General features: G+C 37.2%; 1 protein-coding gene across 1 annotated transcript in view; it reads right to left on the reverse strand.

Moving 5' to 3' along the window:
* Positions 1–23,744, reverse strand: part of kcnab2a (potassium voltage-gated channel subfamily A regulatory beta subunit 2a) — a 96,483-nt gene that overhangs the window by 62,788 nt on the left and 9,951 nt on the right. The window contains exons 2-3 of the mRNA XM_059327444.1: positions 4,867–5,034; positions 1,714–1,755 (exon numbers count right to left, since the gene is read on the reverse strand). Of these exons, the coding sequence (XP_059183427.1) occupies positions 1,714–1,755; positions 4,867–4,943 (119 nt within the window). The 5' untranslated portion in view covers positions 4,944–5,034. The remainder of the gene's footprint in view (positions 1–1,713; positions 1,756–4,866; positions 5,035–23,744) is intronic.

The following is a 23,744-nucleotide window of genomic DNA, read 5'->3' on the forward strand; positions in this document are numbered from 1 at the left end:
GCCGGAAATACTTTACTGAAAGCATTCTTAGTACAGAGTCATAAAGAAAAACATAAAATGTCTTTGAATAGAAAATCTTACAACGCATAGAATAGTACAAATCTATGAAACAAGCTGGGGTTGAGACAAAGCCGTGCCAAATCTAAAAATTGTCAAAATGATCGTAGACTTTAACTGCTCTCAGCCTTCATTTGAATCCATGGTACATGGTATACATGGTGATTGTATTTATGTTTATAATATTGATATATATAGTAATTTACAATATACATGTATAGGTATTTACAATGTAATATAAATAGTTTATAGTATATATATATATATATATATATATATATATATATATATATATAATTGTTCATAATATTTGTATGTGGCTATATTGATTATAGATATATATATCTATATACACACAATTGTTCATACTAACTATCCAAGTCAAATTGACCTGTTAAGGGGTAGGACTAGATACGTTTTTTTACTTCTTTTTTTTTTACTTTTTTACTTTCCTACCCCCTTTCGAGCTTGCAGAAAGTGTCTGTTTTTATTTTTTTATTTTTTTGCTTTTTTGTTTTGTTTTTTATTTATTCATCTATTAATATTTTTTTGTTTTTTGCTTGCATGTTCGAAATAAAGACAATCAAAAAAATAATAAAATAAATCCTAGAGTGTAAGTATGCTATTAATCACACACTAGGCGTGCTATAATGTTAAGATGACTGAAAAGAATAAAACTTCCCTTTCCGGCATCAGCCGGTGAGGCTGTCAGAGTGACAGACAGACTGAGATAGGGGGCTTAATCGATCCCCTCACATAGACCAGGGGAGCAGCTAGCGGGACGGTTTGCACTTTAAAAAGGACAGAAATGTGCAAGGCGCCAAGATAAAAATCCGATAGTGAGCTCATTATAAGCACATCAGCATAGTCAGGGTTTTTTATAACCGGATCGGCAGAATAATGCCTGATATAAGGCCATAAAACATGATCCTACTGTAGAGCAGCAGAAAGACTGACCATCTATAAGGCACACGACTGAAGGAGTGACTACCAGTAACTCTACCCTCAGAACGTCATCTCATCCACAACACAGAGATCAGGTTGAAGTCCCATGAGGTCAAAAAGGTTTATGGTTTAATATAGAAATGATGAATAAAGGAAATGACAATCTGCTTATTCATGCAGAAGTAAAAAAACAAAACAAAAAAAGTGTCTAGGAATCAGTTCTTGAAGAAGCTTCTTAGACACACGTCAAAGTCTGACAAGAACAGCAGAAGTCTCAAGTGTCACTGCTGAAGAAAACGGTGGGAAAAAAAACAAAAACATTCAAAACTCAGACAGTTATTGTTGATTCAAAGGTTTTGTGAGCAACCTTGCAGCAATATCCATCATCACCCCTATCAGGTTTAAGCTGGATAGTGCATTGCCAGCTAAATAGTAGATGATAAGTGTTATCTATGCTGCAGAGGTTTACTAATGGATGCATGGTTTTAAATGACAGAACAGCAAGTCTCTACAGCAAGGTTATTATCATTAAATTAAAAAAAACACAAGTACAGACGACACATTTATAGAAAAATACATAGAAACACACACACACAGACACACATATATAAAATATATTAAAAAAACGGACAAAAAAGAAAATGCTTCACGAAAAAAACCCTGCTTTGCGACAAAACCCAGTGACTGGCAGATACAGAGACAGACAGGTACCTGTAGAACTGCAGCTGTCGTTTGGGGCTCCCATAACGAGCGCTGAAGAGATCAGGGGAAAGGAGGAAAGAGGAAAGCTTTGATTAATATAAGCAGGAAAATGAAGTAGCAAGTAGTGGGAAAACTTGATACAGACGTAAGATGCTGACTGTTGTCAAAGATGCTCCAAAAGGTGGAAGAATAAGATAGGGGGAAATAGAAAATACTGCATGAGAAAGACAAAGAAATAGTGTATAAAAGAAAGTATTCACAAAGCCCTGTTTGTTCTAAATGTTCACTGCATTAAGTTATGTATTGGCAATTCCTCAAATGACTCTCCTTGTCCAAGGTCGCAACATTTATGCTTCCTTTATCAAACTATTTATTCGGAGCAAGAGGACAATTTTGTGCAAACAGAGTGTATGTGGCAACACATTGTTGGAGTACACTGTAAAAAAAAATCGGTTTAATTTACGGTAAAATACCGGCAGCTGTGGTTGCCAGAACTTCACTGTAAAAATGACAGTGAGTGGGTTTTCTACTGTAAATGTATATGTGAATATCAGCAAAATCTGTCATTTAGATTGAGTAGTGGTGATATGCAATTTTTTTATTTTACGCCCTATTTCTCATGCAATTTGACAGTTTTACTGTAATTTCTACAAATATTTTTTACAGTGGAGATTGCCATAAAAAATAAATAAACACAAGGGAAGTATGGTTAAGATAAAGGCTGGTATGTTCTTTAAGTTTACCAGCCTTTGGTAGTTACACCAAAAAGTTGAATTTGGACCCTGGTCTGTCAGCTCACACACAATCTGCACTTTTCATGTGGTATGATAACTATTGGTGTGAATACTATGCAGTTATTTGTACCCGTTTATAGACATAAAAAAGTCTCAGAGGTATTTGCACAAATCCATAACTTTTTAAGATCGGAAAATTGCAACACCAAAAAAAAAAAAACCTGAATCTAGCTACCTTTTCTCAGTGTTTACTCTGGACACATGTTTTATATTCAAACTATGAAGGGGTAAAAGGGACGTATGATTTTGCACTTGGGGAAAGTTCCACTTGCATGGAAAGTTTCGAAACCTCTGTATTAGAAATATTTACAGGAGAGAATACAGCTGCCCAATGAGGGTTTTCCTTCAACCTAAGAATGGATATTGACACATTTCACTCAGATGATAAAACTACATTATTTATACCGGATACTCATATAATCTAGGTTTTTAGTTAAGCCCTAGCAGAAACATGTGAATTACCTAATTGACTTAATTAATAAAACACATGCTTGTGATTCCAAAAAATTCCAAGAGTTAAACAAACAATACTCCAAGTTAAAGAAAAAATACTATCCACAGAACAAAGTAGCTGAAGATATAATAAAATATCACAGAACTTTCACCATTTAACAGGATTTCCATGCCCTCAGTCTTATCCAGGAATTATGGTTTATGCTAAAGTGTGTTTAACAATTACAAGTACATTATCACAAAGGCAGAAACACTTCACACCCTTAGTTGTTTGATGAATGTGTAGCAAAATATTTTAAGCTTTCGATTTAATGGGGAAGTTGTGCTGTGACTTGCATGAAAATGTGTGGAGAAGTAATGGATGTAAATAAATACAGTAAAAAAAACAAACATGAATGATACAGATGTGCTGGTGCTAGGCTACTGCTGTATACTGTGTCTCACATATTCCCAAGGCAATCAAATTGTCATGTGAAAATCTCATCGACTTTTATTGTTATGTTACAAGTCTATAAAAGATAAGAGTCTATAGATGTCCAATAGTTTTAATAAAGCATCACAGAACCTAGCAGACAACCACTGCACCCATCTGGCCATAATGGAGGCAATGTGAAACACAGCTATAAAGCAGTTTGAGAAGAAGGGTGGAACAGATGCTTTTAAAGCTGATGTGTCTCTGGCACCACATGGTGGCGGAACATCAGAGTGCAGGATTATCTTTATTATCTGTATAAATTAGGCACAGGTGTCCATAGCGTTGTTTCCACCCAATAATCTCCCCCAGAAATCATATGTTAAATTAAGTGTGTTTGCCCTATGTTGCAATTTCGGGACCCATTTCAGAGTTAATCAGTTAAGGACTGCAAGTGTATTTGTTTACTCTACACTTCACATCTTGTGAACTAATTTGTGGTTGCAAGAATCAGTAACACTGGTCCATGTTTGGCTTGTTTTGTTGAGATGACAACACACTTTATACTGATATTTTACCTCATCGTAACTGATTAAAAATGTTGGTTTTAGGAACAGTGGCGGGTCAAGACCAATTTTACTGTGGGGGCCAAGTAGGGGCCAGTGTTTAATCAGAGGGGCACATTAGCACATTAAAAAAGGGCAAAGATGATATTTGAGCATTCAAAATCTTTATTTTAGCTTATTTAAACATCTAATTTAAGTATATTTGGAAGATACAAATACATTGATTTAAATAATGAGACTCACCAACAATAACAGTTTTTTGTATGACAATGACATTTCCCATTTTTGTGCACAATCACTTTTTTTATTTTGAAAGTGAAGTATAGTCAGAATGATCTATATGATATGTATATATATATATATACACAATATTTTATTGCACAATTAAACTATTATACAATGTACACATTCTGGGTTCCTTTTTTATGTACAATGAGTTATTGTTTAAAAAAAAAAGGTTAGAATTGCTCCATTGTTCATCGTTATAAATTGTAAATATTATATAATATTATAATTATAAATAATTTTATTATTAATTTGACACAGGGGCCACAGCAGGGGCCAAAGGCTTCTTCACAGGGGCACTGGCCCCTGTAGGCCCCTGTGTAGAACCGCCACTGTTTAGGAAATAATTGGAGTATCTCTGAGAGTCTGTATGCAACTAAGGTTAGTATTAGGAACTGTTTACTTTGTTCTATCACACTAGACACAGCAATACAGGTTACATGGACCAAGCAAGCAGCTTGGCAAAGTGCAGTAGCACTGACATGATGATGTAATAGATTAGTTATTAATCCTAATCAATTATTGGTAGTGTTTTAAATTAAATGTTTTATTCAAATAGTGTTTTACATGATGCATCCTCTTTAACTGGCCTATAGGCATGGATACAGAAATGCATTGTGTCTGTGTACACAGTACACGCCCATCGCCTCACCTGTAGATCATGCCCGGTGAGCCAGTCTGTCGGAGGGAGAGGCGAGCGGGGGAGTCTGTGGTAGATTCAGGATACATGGAGGCAGAAGGGAGGGGGCGTGGCCAGCCTGCCGGGGGTGCTGTTCTTTCAGCGGGACCACAAGGTGGAGTTTATCAGCAATCAGGGCCTCTGGGAAGGAGAGAGACCACACAGTGACCGTGTCAGTCGATGCTGGATTATTACAACAAAAACAGCATTATCCTCTTTATGGTATTTGCCATATTCTACTGGTTCTATGTGTTACAGGATGTAACGCTGAGAAGATCTGTCACATTACACATTTTGCCATTTATCCTCTTTGGTAAGAGATTATATTCATCATCATAGTGATAGATTAAATGGACAGAAAGAGACACAACTAAGGCCAAAACATGACATGCCAGGAGACTTCTCACATTGACTGACAACCATTTGGACCTTACTGCTGTGCCAACTGATATAGATTGTTTAATATCTCGACAATATGCATCATGATACTGCATGTTTTCTGGTAATGCTATCGTTTATGTAATTAATAACATGGTAATGTCTAAAAACAGCAGCTATAAGGTTTGCTCCAGCTTTGTTCTAACGTGCAAGAACCAGGAAGCTTGATTTTTGATATTGCGATAAAATGATCTAGGAAAACATCAAAATGGACATTGTTTTTATCGTTTTCATGATTTACATTGTCATATGATTATGTAGTCTAGTAGTCAACAGCCAAATGGATTTGAATAAAAAATAAAAAACGAGACATAACACAAGCAATCTGATTAAATCACTTTGGATTTCAAGGTCAACTCTGCCAACTCTGTAATATAAGGTGTAATAACGCAATACAGTAACCAGTAAGGGACATTCAACAACTAACACAAAAAGACTAACAATAAAAATATCATGCATATTAGATAATGATCAACACATCCCAGACAAGGTCAGCTCCATTAGAGGGTAATTAAGCAACAGCAGTGAGACAGTGGCCATGCTGGAATATCACAACAGGCCATCTAGCTGACCAGTGGCCACCTGGTCTAAATCAAGGTGGAATTCAAGCCTCCTCCAAGCGAAGGGTAGTGCATTTGCAGGGGCGGTTACTGCAAAGATCACAAAGTCCATCCTTCTTCTTACTTCTTATTTTGTAAATCAACATAAATATAAAACTTTATTAACCCATTGAAGCCTGGACAGCGGATATGTCGTTTTGTAGTATTTGTATAAGCTCTCAAATACTTTTAGAATTTCATTTCTGTCTGCTACAGAGGCTGAAAAATCTATTATTTAGTAGAAGCGTTGACACTTCTGTTGAATTTCCAGAAAAACTTCAGGTTTTAGTGGCTTATTTTAAAATCGCCCAGAGGTTTTAATAGGCGTTTCAGGCCTCAATGGGTTAAATCAAACATGAACTTGAGAATAAGAAGTCCCGGGGAGAGGGGTAGGTGAAACGATTTGACATTGTATCACCTTTTACAAAGGATTGCTACATACTTCCAACACTAGATGGAGTCATGTCCCCACTCTGCGGACATGAGCTGAATGAATAAATCAGATCAATGCAACCTCTGTAGTTTCCAACAGCTCTGCGTTAAAGATTTTACCATCTCTACAGTAAAGGTTTGGTACACCAGTCTGGAATAATGGCATCATTCACAACCCAGAAAAACACTCCAGCGGTAAAAATGCATTAAAACCCAGACAGGGACAACATATGAAGATCTTGATCCTACTCCATCATCCTGGTGTACTGTACATGTGTGTGTGCACCGTAGCAAACTGTGGCTGATCCACTGCTAAGAGCGACTTGATTCTATGAATAATTCAAAGTGTCTGCCCAAGAAGCAGGGCACTGCTGTAGAGAGGGCTATAGCAAGAGAGCTGGGCATCAACGAGGGTTGGGTGGGTGGGTGGTTAGGTTTGCACAGCTGCCATTAACACACATTTAAAATACCTCATCAGAACATTTTGAGTCAATAACATGGAGAGAGAGAGAGAGAGAAGCGAGCAGCACTGCTGATGTTTTTAACCCAGTTTACTGTAGTGGATAAAATCAAATGGGGAGAGCCGCAGAGAGAGTGGCATCTATGTCACCCTGACAGAGCCGTGAGCTGAGCAGCCCATGCTACCCTATTTCACCAGTGGCTGCACTCACGTGAGTCACAGCTCGTAACCGACATCGTAATGATAACATGAAGGTGACTTTCTCTTTCCATCAATTTCCCAGGCTGCAAATGAGGTGTCCTACGTTCCCAAGGACTCATTTAATGCTCCTTGCCCATTCATTTTAATCATGACACCGGTCAGACCTGCTTCTAGGTGATGATGATGCCATGACCCTGATGGGTTAAAGACATGGTAGTAGATCCACTACACAGCACAGGGAAAGTCCTCCTGGATTACCCGTCACTGATGTGAATCAGAGGACACAGTGGGCTGAGTGGGGGGCTGTGAAAGCATATTTTCTTGCAGAAAGAATTTAAAGTAGTGGGATTTATTGTAAGGATTTGCTGCTTTTCTCCTCCATGGGGTAATAAACTGCATATGGAGGTTTGCCCGCCAAAAGTCAATGAATGAATAATCTGTCAGTGACCCCTCAGTTGACTTGAAATTCTTCCAAGTCAAGCCATCCGTTTTATGTTTGTTTTTATTGTTAGTCGGTGTGCATTAGGCTACATTGTGTTTTTATCATATTTCAGCAGGGCGAGCCTGATGTAGGCAATGGATATGAATGATGATGAGATGGAAAAAGTCACACCCAAAAGGCATGGGAAATGAGACGAGGTCTTTCTATAAGGGTTGGGTGAGTTTTCCGATATCATTGCAGACCTCTGACGCACTGAGGACAGTGCACCCGATTGATATGTCATGCTTGGAACAGGGGCCCCGTCCCTCTCTGCAGGGGCCACAGCAAGTCCACAGCCCCGGGAAGTGGTGAGATCTGGGCTCTTTAAAGTACTAAGGGCTGGACGAGATGGCCAAAATCCACTATCTGATATAGACTGTTTAATATCTCGACAATATGCATCATGATACTGCATGTTTTCTGGTAATGCTATGCTATTATCTAATTAATAACATGGTAATGTCTAAAAACAGCGGCTATAAGGTTTGCTCCAGCTTTGCTCTAACGTGCAAGAACCAGGAAGCTTGATTTTTGATATTGCGATAAAATGATCTAGGAAAACATCACAATGGACATTGTTTTTATGGTTTTCATGATTTATATTGTCATATGATTATGTAGTTTAGTAGTCAACAGCCAAATCGATTTGAATAAAAAATAAAAAACGAGACATAGCACAAGCAATCTGATTAAATCACTTTGGATTTCAAGGAAATGTAAAGGATATTTTAAAAAAAATTTTTTACAGACAAAATCATTAATATCTCCATGATTCTGCCTTTGTCACCCAGCTCTATTGTCCTTTGATGAAGGTCTTTCAGCAATTAAGTGTACACTGATTTTCAGAGCAACCTTAGAAGAGTAATTCTCAAAAGAAAAAGTTAATCGCACACAACCTCTGCTGTCAGCACCACTTACAATATAAAAAGAAAAACTGTGCAGGGAAACTACAGAAGCAATCAAGTTTTATACAGCAAGGGCATTATACTAATCCTAATAGAAGAACACACAATCATTTTAACAAGCCAGACACAATCAAATTACAGTTTTTCTCAGTGGCTTTGGTGCATTTCTCACATCAATATTAACATTTGCACAACAGTAAGTTCAACCTCCACATCATTTAGTCATTTGTGCACATCATAGTAGCAGTTTTTCATTCCTTACAACAAATTACAAATGCTTTTGGACATGCATCAATTGCTTTCATACAACTCTCTGCTGTTTAATAACATTATCATTGCTTATGTCATGTCAGTCAAAACTAACTAAACTAACTACTTAACTATACTTGTGAATGCTGAATAGTCATTCCATATAAAACTAATAGTCATTACATACAAAAATGTTGAACTTGTTGTCAAAAATCTGTCAAGCAAATTTTATATATTTTTTTTAATCTTTATTTTTTACTGAAAATGTCTCCGGAATTGAATACATTTCTCTTAGGTGAACCTCAACTTCCACTGATGAGAAGGGCTGTGTGAAGCATTAGTTGCGACCAATGATAAGCCACTTCTCTACAATCCCTCAGAGCTGAATCCCATAAACCCATAAACACTTTACAAACATATATGAACCAAGCAGGACATAGTGTGGACCATTTCTACAATACTGTGACGCTGTACTGTGCAAAGCTCCCAAAGGGAGTTTATGTTTGTTGTAAATAAGGGTGTTTTTTTCCTTTTGCACAATGCTGTAAACGAATTAGAATTGAAAAAAGCATATGCAATAAAAATGTGAAACATCCATATGCAGTGTCTTGTACTCAATTACCTCACTAAATACAGAAATGTGTAACTTTACTGTAGTTTTCAAATGGCTGTGCAAATAGTATATAGTCTGTCTGGAGCATTTTCAGGTAGCGTCACCAAGATCTGACTTTTTTGCCAGCTTGTTTATAAACATGGCGTCAGGACTTTTCATCTTGATGTCACTGACACCTTCATTGACATGAATACTTGCTTTTGAGGAATGAGCTATGATCCATTTTGAGCAAGTGACACGCTTTTGCAGGTTATCAACTAGGTTTTGCAGTTTGTACTGATTGTTTTGAGAAATGTATTTACTGTTTTGCAAATGTTTATAGTGATGTGAGAAATGCACCAAAGCGGCTGAGAAAAACTGTAACCAAAACAATAAGAACATATTCTCATGCATACTTGTGTTACAGTTAAAGTTGCATTTGGGAAATGTGTACTCTATTTTTGATCAGTTCAAACTACATCTTATCAGGTGATTGGTGATCACCCAAAACTACTACATAAGGCAATTACGAGCCCCATTACATCACAAAACAAAAAATCCTACACTGAAGTGCTTTGAAGTGAACAGTGGAGTGGAACCTGACCTGTCCAATTAGTGCATGTTTGCATAAATTAGGAAAACGACCACATGGGGCCTCTATGCTCCAGTGCCTATTGTTGCTCTCTCTGCAGTTTAATGTAGTAGGTTATCAGCTGTTTTAGCTTGTTTAGGTACTGTACAAAACATTTGTGTTTTACACCTGATCACGGACTATGGCACATTGTAGAGCAATGCACCAGTCTTTCAGAGATGCCTGTTGTGAGCTGCAGTTGGAGAGGATGCTGCTGCTGCTGCTGCTGACTGCAGCAATGCGGTACACTACAAGCTCGTCCTGGCTCAAGTTAGAGGGCTCAGATTTACTGCACTAATGGTCCAAGGTGCACTTTGCAGATTAAAAACTGCAGACAGAGAGAGAGACAGACAGACGAAGCACAAAGAAAAAGTGGAGAGAAAGGAGTTGGAGTATAACGGCCGGTTTTCTTTTAGTTGATTTAGACACTGTTTCATAAATTCCATATTAACCCATAAGAACCCAGACCCAGTAATCCTTAAAGGAAAATTATGGGGGATATACCACAGACCAAATGGACCACATATGATATTTCTTTTTTTAAAATTTTTAAAAAACTAGACACATTTTCTGCTTACAGAAACACAAATTTGCCTTTTTGTTTGCATCTCCATAACACATATCAAAATTGTGACAGGAAATATGGTCAGAAGAAGTGAAATGCAATACAGAACACACTATTAATTGGTTAGAATTGTTAAATGGGTTTAATCTTAGATTCTAGAAGATTTAAAGTGTTTGTTACATGGGTGTCACCATGGGTTCTTATGGGTTAAACAGTATACTGTGTTTGCTTGCTGTACAGAAACAACAATCTGCTACATTTCTTCTTTATTGCATTTTTAAAAAGTACAATGTTTTGATCCCAAATAGGCTCTCTGTCAGGCAAAGAGTAATCAATTAGTGTCCTGCATCTGATGAGCCTTCAAAATGGACTTCCTGTACTGTAGCTTCGCACCGCTACCCTGTAGCAAGTAGCAACACGCCCACACCAACGCAGCCGCTGCATTTTGATGTAGTGTTATTGTTGATGTGAACACGGCCTGAAGCAGAGTTACATGTTTTTAAAGTGTGTGTAATGCTTACATGTTATTTCAAATTGTTTAACTGCAATCCAGCACACAGGAATGAGCAATATTTATTTAATTTGGCTAAATTAAAAGTAAAATAAACATATCTGCCACCACAGAGATGCACATTATTTCACATTACTACGAAGAGGAAGCTAGAACTTTAAGACTGTCGGTTTAGGGTTAGTATATTTATATTCTAATTAGGATTATCTTATTTAACACTGATCAGGATCATGACATTATTATTCCTGAGCCGTTTCCGTGAACTAATTTTCTACAATCACTTAAGAGATATTTTTACATTTTAGTACTAAGCAGGAGATTATATTAATCACAGGGATGGCAATAGCAGTAATTCATTATTGCCTTATTATGCACAGCATCTAACAACTTTCTGTCATCAAGTTTGAAACAAATGTTTCTCAAAATAACAGTATTATTGGACCGTATTGGTATTGAAACGTTTGCATAGAAGAGCATGATACATGGACTTTCAGGGAACAGTACAGTACTTCAATATTGCAAAAATATACACTGCAAGATTTTTTGACAATTAATCAATTAACTTTTTTAAAATAATAAAATAATCCCATTAATATTGGCTGGTATTTAATCAAATTTCCTGTTAATTACAAAGCTTAGTCTCAAAACTTAATTTATGGGATCCTTATCTTATAAATGTTTACATCGTATATTTGGGAAAAAGGATTTTCAACTATTGCTGTCAGTATAAATAAAAAATCCTGTAAGCTATAATACTAACTACAGACTAGAGCCTTGCATTATGGCAGGGGTGTCAAACTCAAATACACAATGGGCCAAAATTTAAAACTTGAATAAAATCACGGGCCAACATTGAACAAATAAACCTTTTAATATATACCAAACATGTTTTGCTTTAACATTAAATATGGAACCAGCAACGCTTATAAACATACAATATATAACTAAATAGTGCAGACATGCAAAATCAAATTTCAAATAAAAAACACATCAATGTCATTAATTTACAATAATAATATAATAATTTGGTATTGCCTCGCGGGCCAAATAAAATTACACTGCGGGCCAAATTTGGCCCCCGGGCCAGAGTTTGACACCCCTGCATTATGGCAATATATATTAAAATAAGGCGCCATTTTGTTGACATGGAGTGGACAAAAATATTCAGTTAATTACCTAAAATCATGTTAATTTGTGACAGATATCTAGCGTATGAAATAACCTACATCAGTATTGAAGATTTTGGCATACGACAGACTTATTAAATCACAGCTAAAGAAAGGTGAGAGAAGTCACAGAAGAAAGGATGCTGGAATCAGGCAGATGGTGCCACATCGTACCTGCTAAGCTGAAGCCATGAAAGACATTCAGCTTCATTCCCTCTGTTGAGCTCATCTCATACACCTCAATCTCTTCCAAACAATGCAAAATTTAGTCACAAAAGATTTCTTTTCATGCTTTCCATCCATAAATCCACCTACACCCAGCCTGAGTGAATTCCCTCTTGAGACAGGGCTTACGTGAGCAAGGCAAGCAGGCAGAGCTGGCCTGGAAAGCACAGCACGGTGTTGTGTAGTATGTTGGCAGCTGCGGAAAACACACGGACCAGAGCAGATGGCTGCGGAAGAGGGAGACAGGCTAACAGACGAGAACTGCCGGGGATATCCTACATGGGAGATCAGTCAGGCAGAGAGAAGCTAACCCAGCCTCGTTCTCCGTCAGGCTACAAAGAGGATTCAGACGGAATCTCCTCTTTTTCTTCTTCGCCAGTGACATATATCAAAGGATGAAAGTCAAAACCATGTAAAGATGCGAATCCATGTCAGCGCATCATCTTTGCTCTCATCACCAGACAGTTTGCGGTTTCATAAATGGCCTCCTCTCTGTTAAGCTGTGGAGGGCCCTTGATTACAGAAACAGTGCAGGTCACTGGCTGCCAGCAGAGAAAAAAGCTAGCAGCAATTTGCATAAATAGCCTATTTATACAGCAAACTTCTGATACAAATCCTCCTCCCCCCAGTTAAAAGAAGTTAAAAGCGCAACTGAGAGCTCTGCTGTCAGGAATCATTAAATTCGAGGACAGCTGCAGCTGTTTTACTCACAGAGGTTTATCACATATTATGGTCAAACTTTAAGCCATGTCCATCATCAGCTGCTGAGACTGTGCCTACATAGATTAGAGTTCAGCTGCAGAGGTCCAATGTAGGACACTATACATTGCAGTTATAATCCTCAAGAAATTCATGATATCAAACCCATTTTAAAACTATTTATATGTGGTCTCTGTTTGTTTATATTTAGTGATAGCCATTCAATATTGCAGTGGTCAGGTGAGGCCTGTTGTGCCGTTTAAAATTATTTTCAGTGCATGTCTGGAAATCACACACTGCAAAAAAGCCAACTTGTATTTTTTGGCCTAAAACAGTGATTTAAGTTGGTAAAACTTGGAAATATAAATGATTGACATTTAGGGCAATAATGTAAGTTAGCACAACAAAGCAAGCCAGTTGTCTGCTCAAAAACAAGTTGGTGAGTTGTTGTTACTTATATCTTTAAGTTGGGGTTCACAACAAGGGACAATAGTTCTGCTAACTCTTATTTCTTTGTTGGGAAATGTGGGAAAGCGATGAAAATTGGTCATTAGCGAAAGCTAGCGGCTAACTGATGCTAGCGGCTTAGCGGCGTTGCTTGTTACAGCTACAAGAGTAGCCATTAGCGTATCAATGCTAACTCAAAATTGTTGTTGCAACATTAGCTGACATTTCATAGCGGCATTACAATCGAGCCAATTCAGTACATTGCAGAAGTTAGCAGAAGTAAAGATTAAAAGTTATTACAATGTAAAATTATAAGTTAGTACAACTTACAGTTGAGTTGACATAAATCTGAATTCAGAGTTGAGCAAACTCAAAAACAAAACTTAAAATATATAGTTTAATTGTCCAACTTAAAATTTTATCGAAGTTTGTTGCCTTGAAATTTTGAGTTCACCCAACTTTTTTTTTTTTGCAGTGCATATATTTAAAAACTTTTTTGTCAGATAATGGTATATTTGATACATTTTTATCCATGTTCCACAGATTTTCACATGGTCCAAAAAAACATCTTTAAAATAAAAATGAGGCTGATACATGACTGAACCTTTTGCTTTTCTCAAAGCCTTTGTGTATAAATACAGCAACTCATGAAGTATTCCTATTGAAGTGTAGTGCACATCTATACCTGGTTATTATACAGTAGGAGATGTATGGTCCCAGGTTGCCTTTATCACTGACAGCATTAAGATGAATCAGCACTCTGCATGTCCTTGCTCAACATTTCCCTTTATGCTCTTGTGCTGACTTACAGTCAATACCTAACATTAAGACATGGCGCTACAGGAGCTCCCACAGAAACACAATCCATTACAGATGCAAGTCAGGTTCACACATCACCAGGAAATATGAAACGAATGAGAAGAATATTACAAGCAAGCTGGACGGCTAACTTGGGCCTGTGAAGCTGAAATGAAGCCTTTGCTAGCACTGCAGGGAGAGAACATGCTGCAGTGAACCAGGAGTACTGAGCGGCACACTGCAGTAGAAATATGAAACCATCTTTCCATTGTTCTAAGTCCATCCAAGCTCTCCCTCTGCACACCAAAGACAATGGAAATTAGAGAGGGAGACAAGTAGGATTTCAGGAAATCTTGTGCCGGCTTCACACCACTGCACTTGGCAAATGGTATTCTAACTGAAAGTGTTCATGTAGACTGAAAAAAAACAACTGAGGAACTTTAGCTTGGCCGATGGTGTCACACTGACCCTTATTACCATGTGTTCAGACCTCTTAATCTAGTGCTTCAGTGCTTTCAGACCACACCCCACACTCTATAAAGCTCCATTATGTTCACATAAACTGTGTGACCTTGCCTTTCTGGTAGGTGTTTATGCCTGTTAAAATCATAACAATAAGCAACCATTCAGATATGTAAGATGAGCATAGAGCTGTGCCATATCGTATCGTTCACGATAATATCGGTATTTTTTTATTTATGGTTAAAAAAAAATGCATATCATGATATTGGCAATGTTCCTACTTCTTGATGTAGTGGTTAAAGTTGTTTTAATCACAAAAAGCTACTTAGTCTCTGTCGCTAAACACATGCAGCTTTCAAAATAAGAGCACAGTGTGTTAACAGAACCCACCACAGAACTAACAAGAAGACTGTCAAAATAAGATGCCTTAAATAAAACATACAAGAACCTTTATTCTCCTTTACAAAATGTCATTATGAAATTACATTACAAATGTCAGAGTCAAGAGTACATTTTTTTGTATTTGGCAACTGTTGAAATTTGCACTTCACACTACATTTTAGATTTTTATTTATTTATACAGACTAAAAAAAACCAACATATTTTCTATATATTTTTTAAGTATTTTGCAATATCGTCAAGAATATCGTTATCGCAAAAATAGCCGGAAATATCGTGATATTCTTTTAAGGCCATATCGCCCAGCCCTACCCCACACTCTATAAAGCACCATTATGTTCACATAAACTGTGTGACCTTGCCTTTCTGGTAGGTGTTTATGCCTGTTAAAATCATAACAATAAGCAACCATTCAGATATGTAAGATGAGCAATACATTTTCTTTTGTTTTGGCCAAAATGCTCTACATCCCAATGTAATGCATAGCTTCCTGTTTTTATCCTGTACTATAAATTCTAGCCACATCACTGCACATGTACTGTATCTGGCATGGGCATGAGCAGGCTATACAGGAGAGTTAAATATTTAATTGTGCATATAGGTGAGCACAAAGCATTAAGACGATACACAAAACATACCTGGGCAGAGGGACAGAGTGGTAACGATCAATACATCTAAATCCAGACTGCCATTAGGGAGGAGCAAGAGAACAGCAGCAGATCAGTACATATATTAATACCAGTAGTTTAATTCTACACAACACAAACAGAAACTTTTTCAACAACTGACCTAATGGCCCTAACTTTATGCTGCTGCAGCCAAAGTAGGAACATTTAATGTTTTTACTAAAAACAGCATCAGCTTTGTGCACACAGAGTAGAAGTTTTAATGTCTGTTTTACTGGAACTGTGGCTTCTAGCTTGCTTGCCTGCCTGTAGTGGCTACAGACTGAAAACTGGCCTTCTAAAAAAAATTAAAAAAAAATAAAAATACCCAGTGACATTTTGGTACTTCCCTACTGTAAGAGCCTTACTCAAACACAAAACCAGAGAGAGGAGCCAGGAGGAGGTTGCTGGGTTGATGCAATAATAACCATAATCACAGACATTATAGCCAGTGGCGGTATTTAAGTTATCTGCTGGATTTAGTGTATGTAGTCAGCTAAGGAGTCTTTGGGGTCTGTTGCAGCAGATAAGACTTGTTTAATACCCATCCTCTGCTGCTGGTTCTCTATTTATACAATTAAACTGATCATCTAAATATGTTGTTCAATAATGCACAAGGTTTTTTGTGCATCTTCCCTAATGCCTTCACACATACAAGCCTTTGATACCTCAAGTATTCTGTTTTCCAGCCATACAGGATTCAATCTTCTCCCTCAGGGCACTACCGTGCCATTCTGACGGTTGGGAAAACAGAGAGTATGGTCCAGAGTTTCTAATGAAATCTGGCGCAAATGCAGTAAGTGGCTGGCGGCTCTTTGAACAGACTCTGAGTGGCCCCAGGAGATGCAGCCTGCGGCGAGTAACAACCAACACACACCTTCTGAGGAGAGGGAGAGTAAAGGAAAAGGGGAAAAAAAAACATCTGAAAATAAGGAAAGAGAACAAAAGGAGGAGAAAGTAGAAGAGGAGAGAAAACTGCAGTTGAGCAGACGTTGAGGGGAAAAAGCTGAGTAGGCACTAGAAAGCTGGTCCAGGGAGGCTCCGTGCTGCAGAACAGCAGCGCTGTGCATCACTCCACCCACCGAGGTCTCTCTCCATCATGTCCTGTGGTAATGCTTGACACTTGACTGGGCACATATTCTATATTATTGTTTTTCAGATAATAACAATTATAGCGCATACAGAAGAGCAAGCTGATGTTAGGAGATGTATAAACATACGGAATGTGTATAATGTACACAATGTGCCATTTCAGTCACAGTATTTAGGATTAGATGGTTTGCAGTTTCAAAATAATGCTACAGACTACCTTCTGTTCAGCATCTTAAAGTACATAGCATTTAGACAATCAAGCTTTAGATCTGAAGTTTCAGTCAAAAGTAGTTGGCTCCAGGGTTGTCAAAAGTATCGATACTCCAAAAGGTATCGATACTAAAATGTTGTATCCGGATACGATACTCATTTTCAAAAGTATCGATAGAGCAAGCTAATGTTAGGAGATGTATTTAAACATACGGAATGTGTATAATGTACACAATGTGCCATTTCAGTCAGAGTATTTAGGATTAGATGTTTTGCAGTTTCAAAATGATGCAAATCTGCAATGTCTTTGTTTAACATGATGATATAACCCTGTGCATAGATGCACTAATAAATAAAAGACCTGCTTAGCTTGCCAAGTTTTACCATTAACAGCAAGTTGCACTACTCTAAATATAAATTATTAATACAAGCTCTTTTTTGCACTCTTTTCGATGGTTCTGTGTTTAGACATGGGGTTATTTCACTATAAGAACAGGTTTTTAGAAATGCTGTTAAAAAAGTTTAAGCTTTTATTTGACACTGTTACTTAAAATAACCGATAATGAATTAATAAACAGGAGCTCTGTGTTTTGTCTTGCTGTACAAAACTTAGCCAAGACACACTGCGGTGGAAAATATCAACCCTGTGACCTTTAAGTAATGGGATGGTCTGAGTATAGGATCCTGCTGCTGCTGCACTGGAACAAAACATGATTTTCCTATTCCTCTGTGTCATTCTCACCAGTGCAAGGTCACTGAGGAACTGAGAAAGTGAAAGGAGGAGGTGATGTTTTCTTTCTATTTATACTTACTTTAACTTTTCAAATTGCTGCAAATGTGCTTTCACACATCTCATTTCAAGTTCTGCAATGGTGTTGGTATGTTTGAGCATCGCACAGGAAGGAAACATCGCCTCCTCTTAACTGTGCTACAGACTACCTTCTGTTCAGCATCTTAAAGTACAGAGCATTTAGACAATTAAGCTTTAGATTTGAAGTTTCAGTCAAAAGTAGTTGGCTCCAGGGTTGTCAAAAGTATCCATACTCCAAAAGGTATCGATACTAAAACGTTGTATCCGGATACGATACTCATTTTCAAAAGTATCGATATCCCCCTGTGCACAGCATACAACCTCAAAATATTGTTCTAATTGTTGTTGTTTATTGCATTTACTTATTTTTTGCACTACCTCAGGCCTGAAGCTTGTTATCATAGTTGCAGTTTCTTTTTGCACAACTGTTTTTTATGATATTAACCTGTGGTTCTGTTAATTTTCACATGTTGCATTTTTCTTGTTAATAAAAATTTTTCTGTTAAATTTTGGGGTCTTTGTTTTTATCCTTGTGGTATCGAAAATGGTATAGAGTATCGAATATTTTCCTGAGTATCGGTATCGAGTTGAAAATTTCAGTATGGTGACAAGCCTAGTTGGCTCCCGAGGTATCCGACTCAGGTTTAACATGACCTTTGTTGCACGTTCCCCCCACCCTTTCTTTATGCTCACTTTCTGTCTCTTTCTAATGTATGCTATCTCCAAAAAGTAACTAACAAAAATATTTTTAAAATGAATTGGTCATGGCAATAATCTGTTTGGTAATAATCTTTGGTAAATAATCTACGGTCATCACAACACAAGACAACACATTCAGACAGTTATGATATTTATCCCAATAAGGAGGTCACTAAATCATGTTTTCATGTCTGATATTCAAACAAAATATAACAAGGATTCCTTTCAATAAATGTCTGTAAAAATCAGCAATATGTTATATTAAACAATAATAAGAAAATTTGTTTCAGTAATCAACGATGTTTAGTTTAATTTTCTTTATCAGGGGGAAGTCTACCTTTAATCTAATCATAACTTAAATTTATTCTACAATAAGTGACGGAGAACTTGTGAATTAGTTGAGAAAATAACTAAACGACATATTCATATCCACCTCTTAATATGAAGGGAAATAAGCAGGGCAAATTACATAAATACAATCCCAAGTGTTTGTACTGGACAAACGTGCGAGGAACATGAGAATATAAAATCACAGCTTCAACAAGAAGTAATTTGTTCCTCATGCAAAAATCCTCAACTTCCTCTGTCCACTGTACAAGGGCATCCCATACATAGGCTGTCAATGTGTCACAGTCTTAAACTGAGGCATTTTGACAAACTGGAAATTACACATACAGTATAACCTCCCACTCAGCCACAGTCCTCACTCACACCGTCCATGCTACTTTGCTCACTCAATGTGGCAATTTTGACAAGGATGACCAACCGGCCAGTCTCACACTGAACATACTGTACATGTGACAAAGCACATACATAACAAGCAGAGTTTCTTGTATATTAATGAGATTTATGTACACTACCGGTCAAAAGTTTTAGAACACCCCAATTTTTCCAGTTTTTTATTGAAATTCAAGCAGTTCAAGTCAAATGAACAGCTTGAAAGGGTACAAAGGTAAGCGGTGAACTGCCAGAGGTAAATAAAAAAAGGTAAGCTTAACCAAAACTGAAAGATAATGTAGGCTACATTTCAGAATTCTTTTTTCAGGGAACAAGAAATGGGTTAACAACTTAACTCTATGGAGTCTTGGACTATTTTGTCCATTTTTGAATTCTTTTCATGTCTTTGTAAGTCATTTTGTGTCTTTTGGCGTCTTTTTTTGTCATTTTGTGTCTTTTTTTAGTCCTTTAGTTCAACATAAAATGTGATTTTGAATCTTTTTTTATTTTCGAAACACTATCATGCTCAATAAAGAATTTTAAATGTTGCAAATGTGCATTAATTTCAGAGTACACTGAGACATTAAACTGCATCATTTTCAATTAAATTCTGGAAAAGTTGGTGTGTTCTAAAACTTTTGACCAGTAGTGTACATGTAACAGCCACCGAAGTACTGTACCCCTTTGTCTTGGATTTATGTCTATCATGCAGTTTACCTTTATTCCAGTGTTTCTTGTAACAGACAAAATGAATGAAAATAAACATCCATAACATTACACTCCCTGTTTCAGAGCAATGCTAATATCAAAGGATGTGGACTGGTGTTTGGCACATCCCTACTGATACGAAAAATAAATAAAAGTAAACAACAGAATGATTCCAACGTGCACACACACTAAAAAAGTCTTGGCAGACACAGACAATTAGAGTATTAAAAGTCCAGCTGGGCGCCATACTGTGCCTTTGAAATGGCAGTAAACCCTGAAGATGTGTGGAGCACAGACAATCTGCCTGTCTGACATAGACCGTGTGATTAACGTCGGCTTTAAATACCAGCTGATGGAAGTTGTGGCCTTTACTGTGGTTATCAGCTGTGAGACGGTGGGCTGCAGCCTTACGTCCCCTTACAGCCATCATGGTAACCCCAGGATTATATGCAGACAGCAGAGAGAATCCTCATGTACACTGTAAAACCCAATGATGCTTGTTTGTTATTATAACTCATTTTTCCTTTTCAATACAACAGAGATTTGTGCAAAAAATCATTTTAACTTAAAATATTGACTGAAATAGCAAGATTAATTTGAATAAACTCCATTGTCTTCGTTGTCTTGACATAAAATTCTTTTGCAGCATGGACAATCAAATATTTTAGTTGAGACAACAAGTTGGTTTTACAGTGTACATTTACATTAAGTGCACGTATGTGTGCAGATCTGACTCACTTATAGGTGAGTTGCACACGCACACCACCTCAGGACGCTAATGCAGCTGCTCTTATAACAAAGCACAGCTCCTTATAGTGTCTCCAGAGTGGAAACATCATTCACTGGTCTTTGTGACTCTAGCATTTATACTCCAGGGCACTGTTACTAATTGCAAATAATAATAATAATAAAGTAACTCCACATGTAGCATGAATGAATGGACGTATTGCCAACACAAAACTTCTGCATCTCAAACAGCTGGTTGCTGGCATGTTTTTCTGTGTGTTATAGTAGCAGAGAATCGCCTTCAAACAGAATCTGAGTACCAACACGGGAGCTGCAGTGCAGCAAGCATATAAAATACACTGAGGCTTCTGTGGAAAGTAGGACAAACTTAATGGCTATATGCAAGTGCCCACACAATGACTGTATGGTAGTGTATGGATCCATCTAAGCATGCTCTAACATAGACGCTATTTGAGTTTCTATAGGACGACAGAAAGATGAGTGACACCAAGATTCCATCTCCGGCTTTCTTTTTCCTGCACAAACACAAACACTCACATAACATTAGACTTCCTACAAAGACTTGAAGTGCTTCGGCGGTCAAGCATGAGAATAGCGGCAGGTCTTCTGAGGCATAAAGGGTTAACGTCACACTGTTTATTCATGGCCATAGGGCTGCCCATAGTCTGTGTCACAGACAATCATTGTGGAAGTTCAAGTGTTTGTTTACCAACTGATTTTTGCGTCCCTGAGGCAAAAAGCAGCTACGCTCTAAGAAGAAAGGGCTTCTATGCGCATTAAGGTAATAGGACTTGTTTTGATCCTGCTTGTCAGTGCAATGTGTCCAGGTGCCATCTGTACCGTTATATTAACCTTGGTAAACCATGAGGCTCAAGCGGGCAATGTGTAGAACTGTGAAATACTGCTCACAGCAGTGCTTTGGGATTCAACGGTGCATGTTCCTGGGGTCAGTTGTTCCTATTTTATCACAGTTATATCTTCTCAGCCATGTGAGTCTATCATTGCATGAGACGTTGTGTGCTACTTTAACCATAAATACAGACAAATATGCCGTCTGAAAACTTCTGGACTTGAACTTGGCATGTTGACTGGTCCTTCCTTTTTCATCTGACATCATTAGTCAGTTTGTAGCTAATCAATTGGTAAATTGTTAGAGAAATAAGCAATACAATTAAAATAAGTATTATTTTAATTAAAGTCCAAACAATCCATGTGCACAGTACAGTAGTTCTGTATCGATATTTCAATTAAATGAACAACAGTTTAATATTATCGATGTCAAATGATACATATCTTTAAGATGCAGCATTATTTTTGAAATTCCCATTATATATTTATTATTCTTATTTAAATAATAGATGCATTAGATGAAAGTTTGATGTCTGTGTATTAGCTGAGAGTAAGGCTAAAGGCTTACCTCGATTACTTTCAGTTAAAAGAAAAATTCAGAAAGAGACGACAAGGGAGAGAAGTCGTGTCTCATATGAACAATTTCCATCTTTACCCATGTCAATATCTGTATCTCGGTTTGTCTCCAGAAGACTGTCTCTCTGCCTCCAACAGTGTTGTCCATCTGTCTCTCAACCTGTTTAAGTCGCCCTTCTCTGTACATATCACTACTTCTGCCAAGTCACTTTATATTTAATGTTATGCCTTTTTGTTTACAGCATTTGGTTAAAAAAAATCAAAAATCATGAACTTCTTGCAAGTTAATCAAATGCAGAGTATAAATGCAGACTTTACAGGCACATCACTGTATAAATATTCAAATTAAAAGCAATGTTAAAGCAGAATTGTTACGATGTGCAATGTCTAGGCACATCACTAATAGATTCTGATTCAGAGGGCTACAATACAACTCAGACAATTGACAAATCTTGATGTATCTAAATTTTTACATTTCTATACATAGTGTGTGACTACTTGCTAAAAACTAGCCAATGCATGTTTATGCCCGTTACCTTTCACCATTCAGTTGGTACAGGAATGAGGAAGGTAGGGCCTGTTCTGATAAAATGGTTACAGGCAATCATAACCAACTGCAACATCCTAAACACACTAAAGTCCAAAAACAACCTGAATAACATCTCTCTTGCATTTTTTTTCTAACACGTAAAAGTGAAGGATACATTTTTGCTTGGGTTATGTGGTTCAACTTACATTAGGATTAAATTGTGAGGGATAAACTAAAAATACTATGAAGTTTCAAATGTGCTGTACACCAACGTTTTACACATTTCTAAAATTGAGAAAATGGCAACAAGACAACTTACAAGACAAAGACTATCTGTTCAAAAAAAAAAAAACATCTTGCTTGAGAGTTTACACTAGCAACAGTCTCAATGAAAAACTCCTTTTGCCTCCTGCTAAGAAGTTGCTTCCAAAAGGCCTGACAATATTGACAAATTCTTTCACAGCCCACATATGCAAGACGCACCACAACATTGTTGTTTGCACAACAGTGTAGTCTAATATAATGCTTGAAAACAAAACGTCCATGCAATGGATGCTCAAGGAGAAAATGGTTTGTTGATGTTAAGTAAGAGAATACCAAAACATTAAGCTAAAAGCCGCTTATTATGCAAGCAATACTGCAGATGGGTGGTTGACGTGACGCTCAATTTTTGTGTTCCCAGTGACAAATATTACTAAAATTTGATAATATTTCATTAAAATTAATGTTTTAATATGCAGTTCATTCTTCTACATCTAATCCATCTGCAAACAATGAGTATCGTTCTTCAACTATGCAAATATTCTGTTTTGAACATGACATTTGTCCACCGGTGCAACTGTCCTGTCCTGCACACAAGATCACTTCTGTCTCAAATATTTTCATAATATTACTATTTCCGTGCAGTGTTGGAACTGGTCGTCTTGAGGTAGTCCTTTGGTACAACGCAGTTTAAGAATTGATCTAATTTTTTTTATCAATTTACATT

The sequence above is a fragment of the Centropristis striata genome, chromosome 3 (assembly GCF_030273125.1).
Source record: "Centropristis striata isolate RG_2023a ecotype Rhode Island chromosome 3, C.striata_1.0, whole genome shotgun sequence".
Classification (NCBI taxonomy): domain Eukaryota; kingdom Metazoa; phylum Chordata; class Actinopteri; order Perciformes; family Serranidae; genus Centropristis; species Centropristis striata.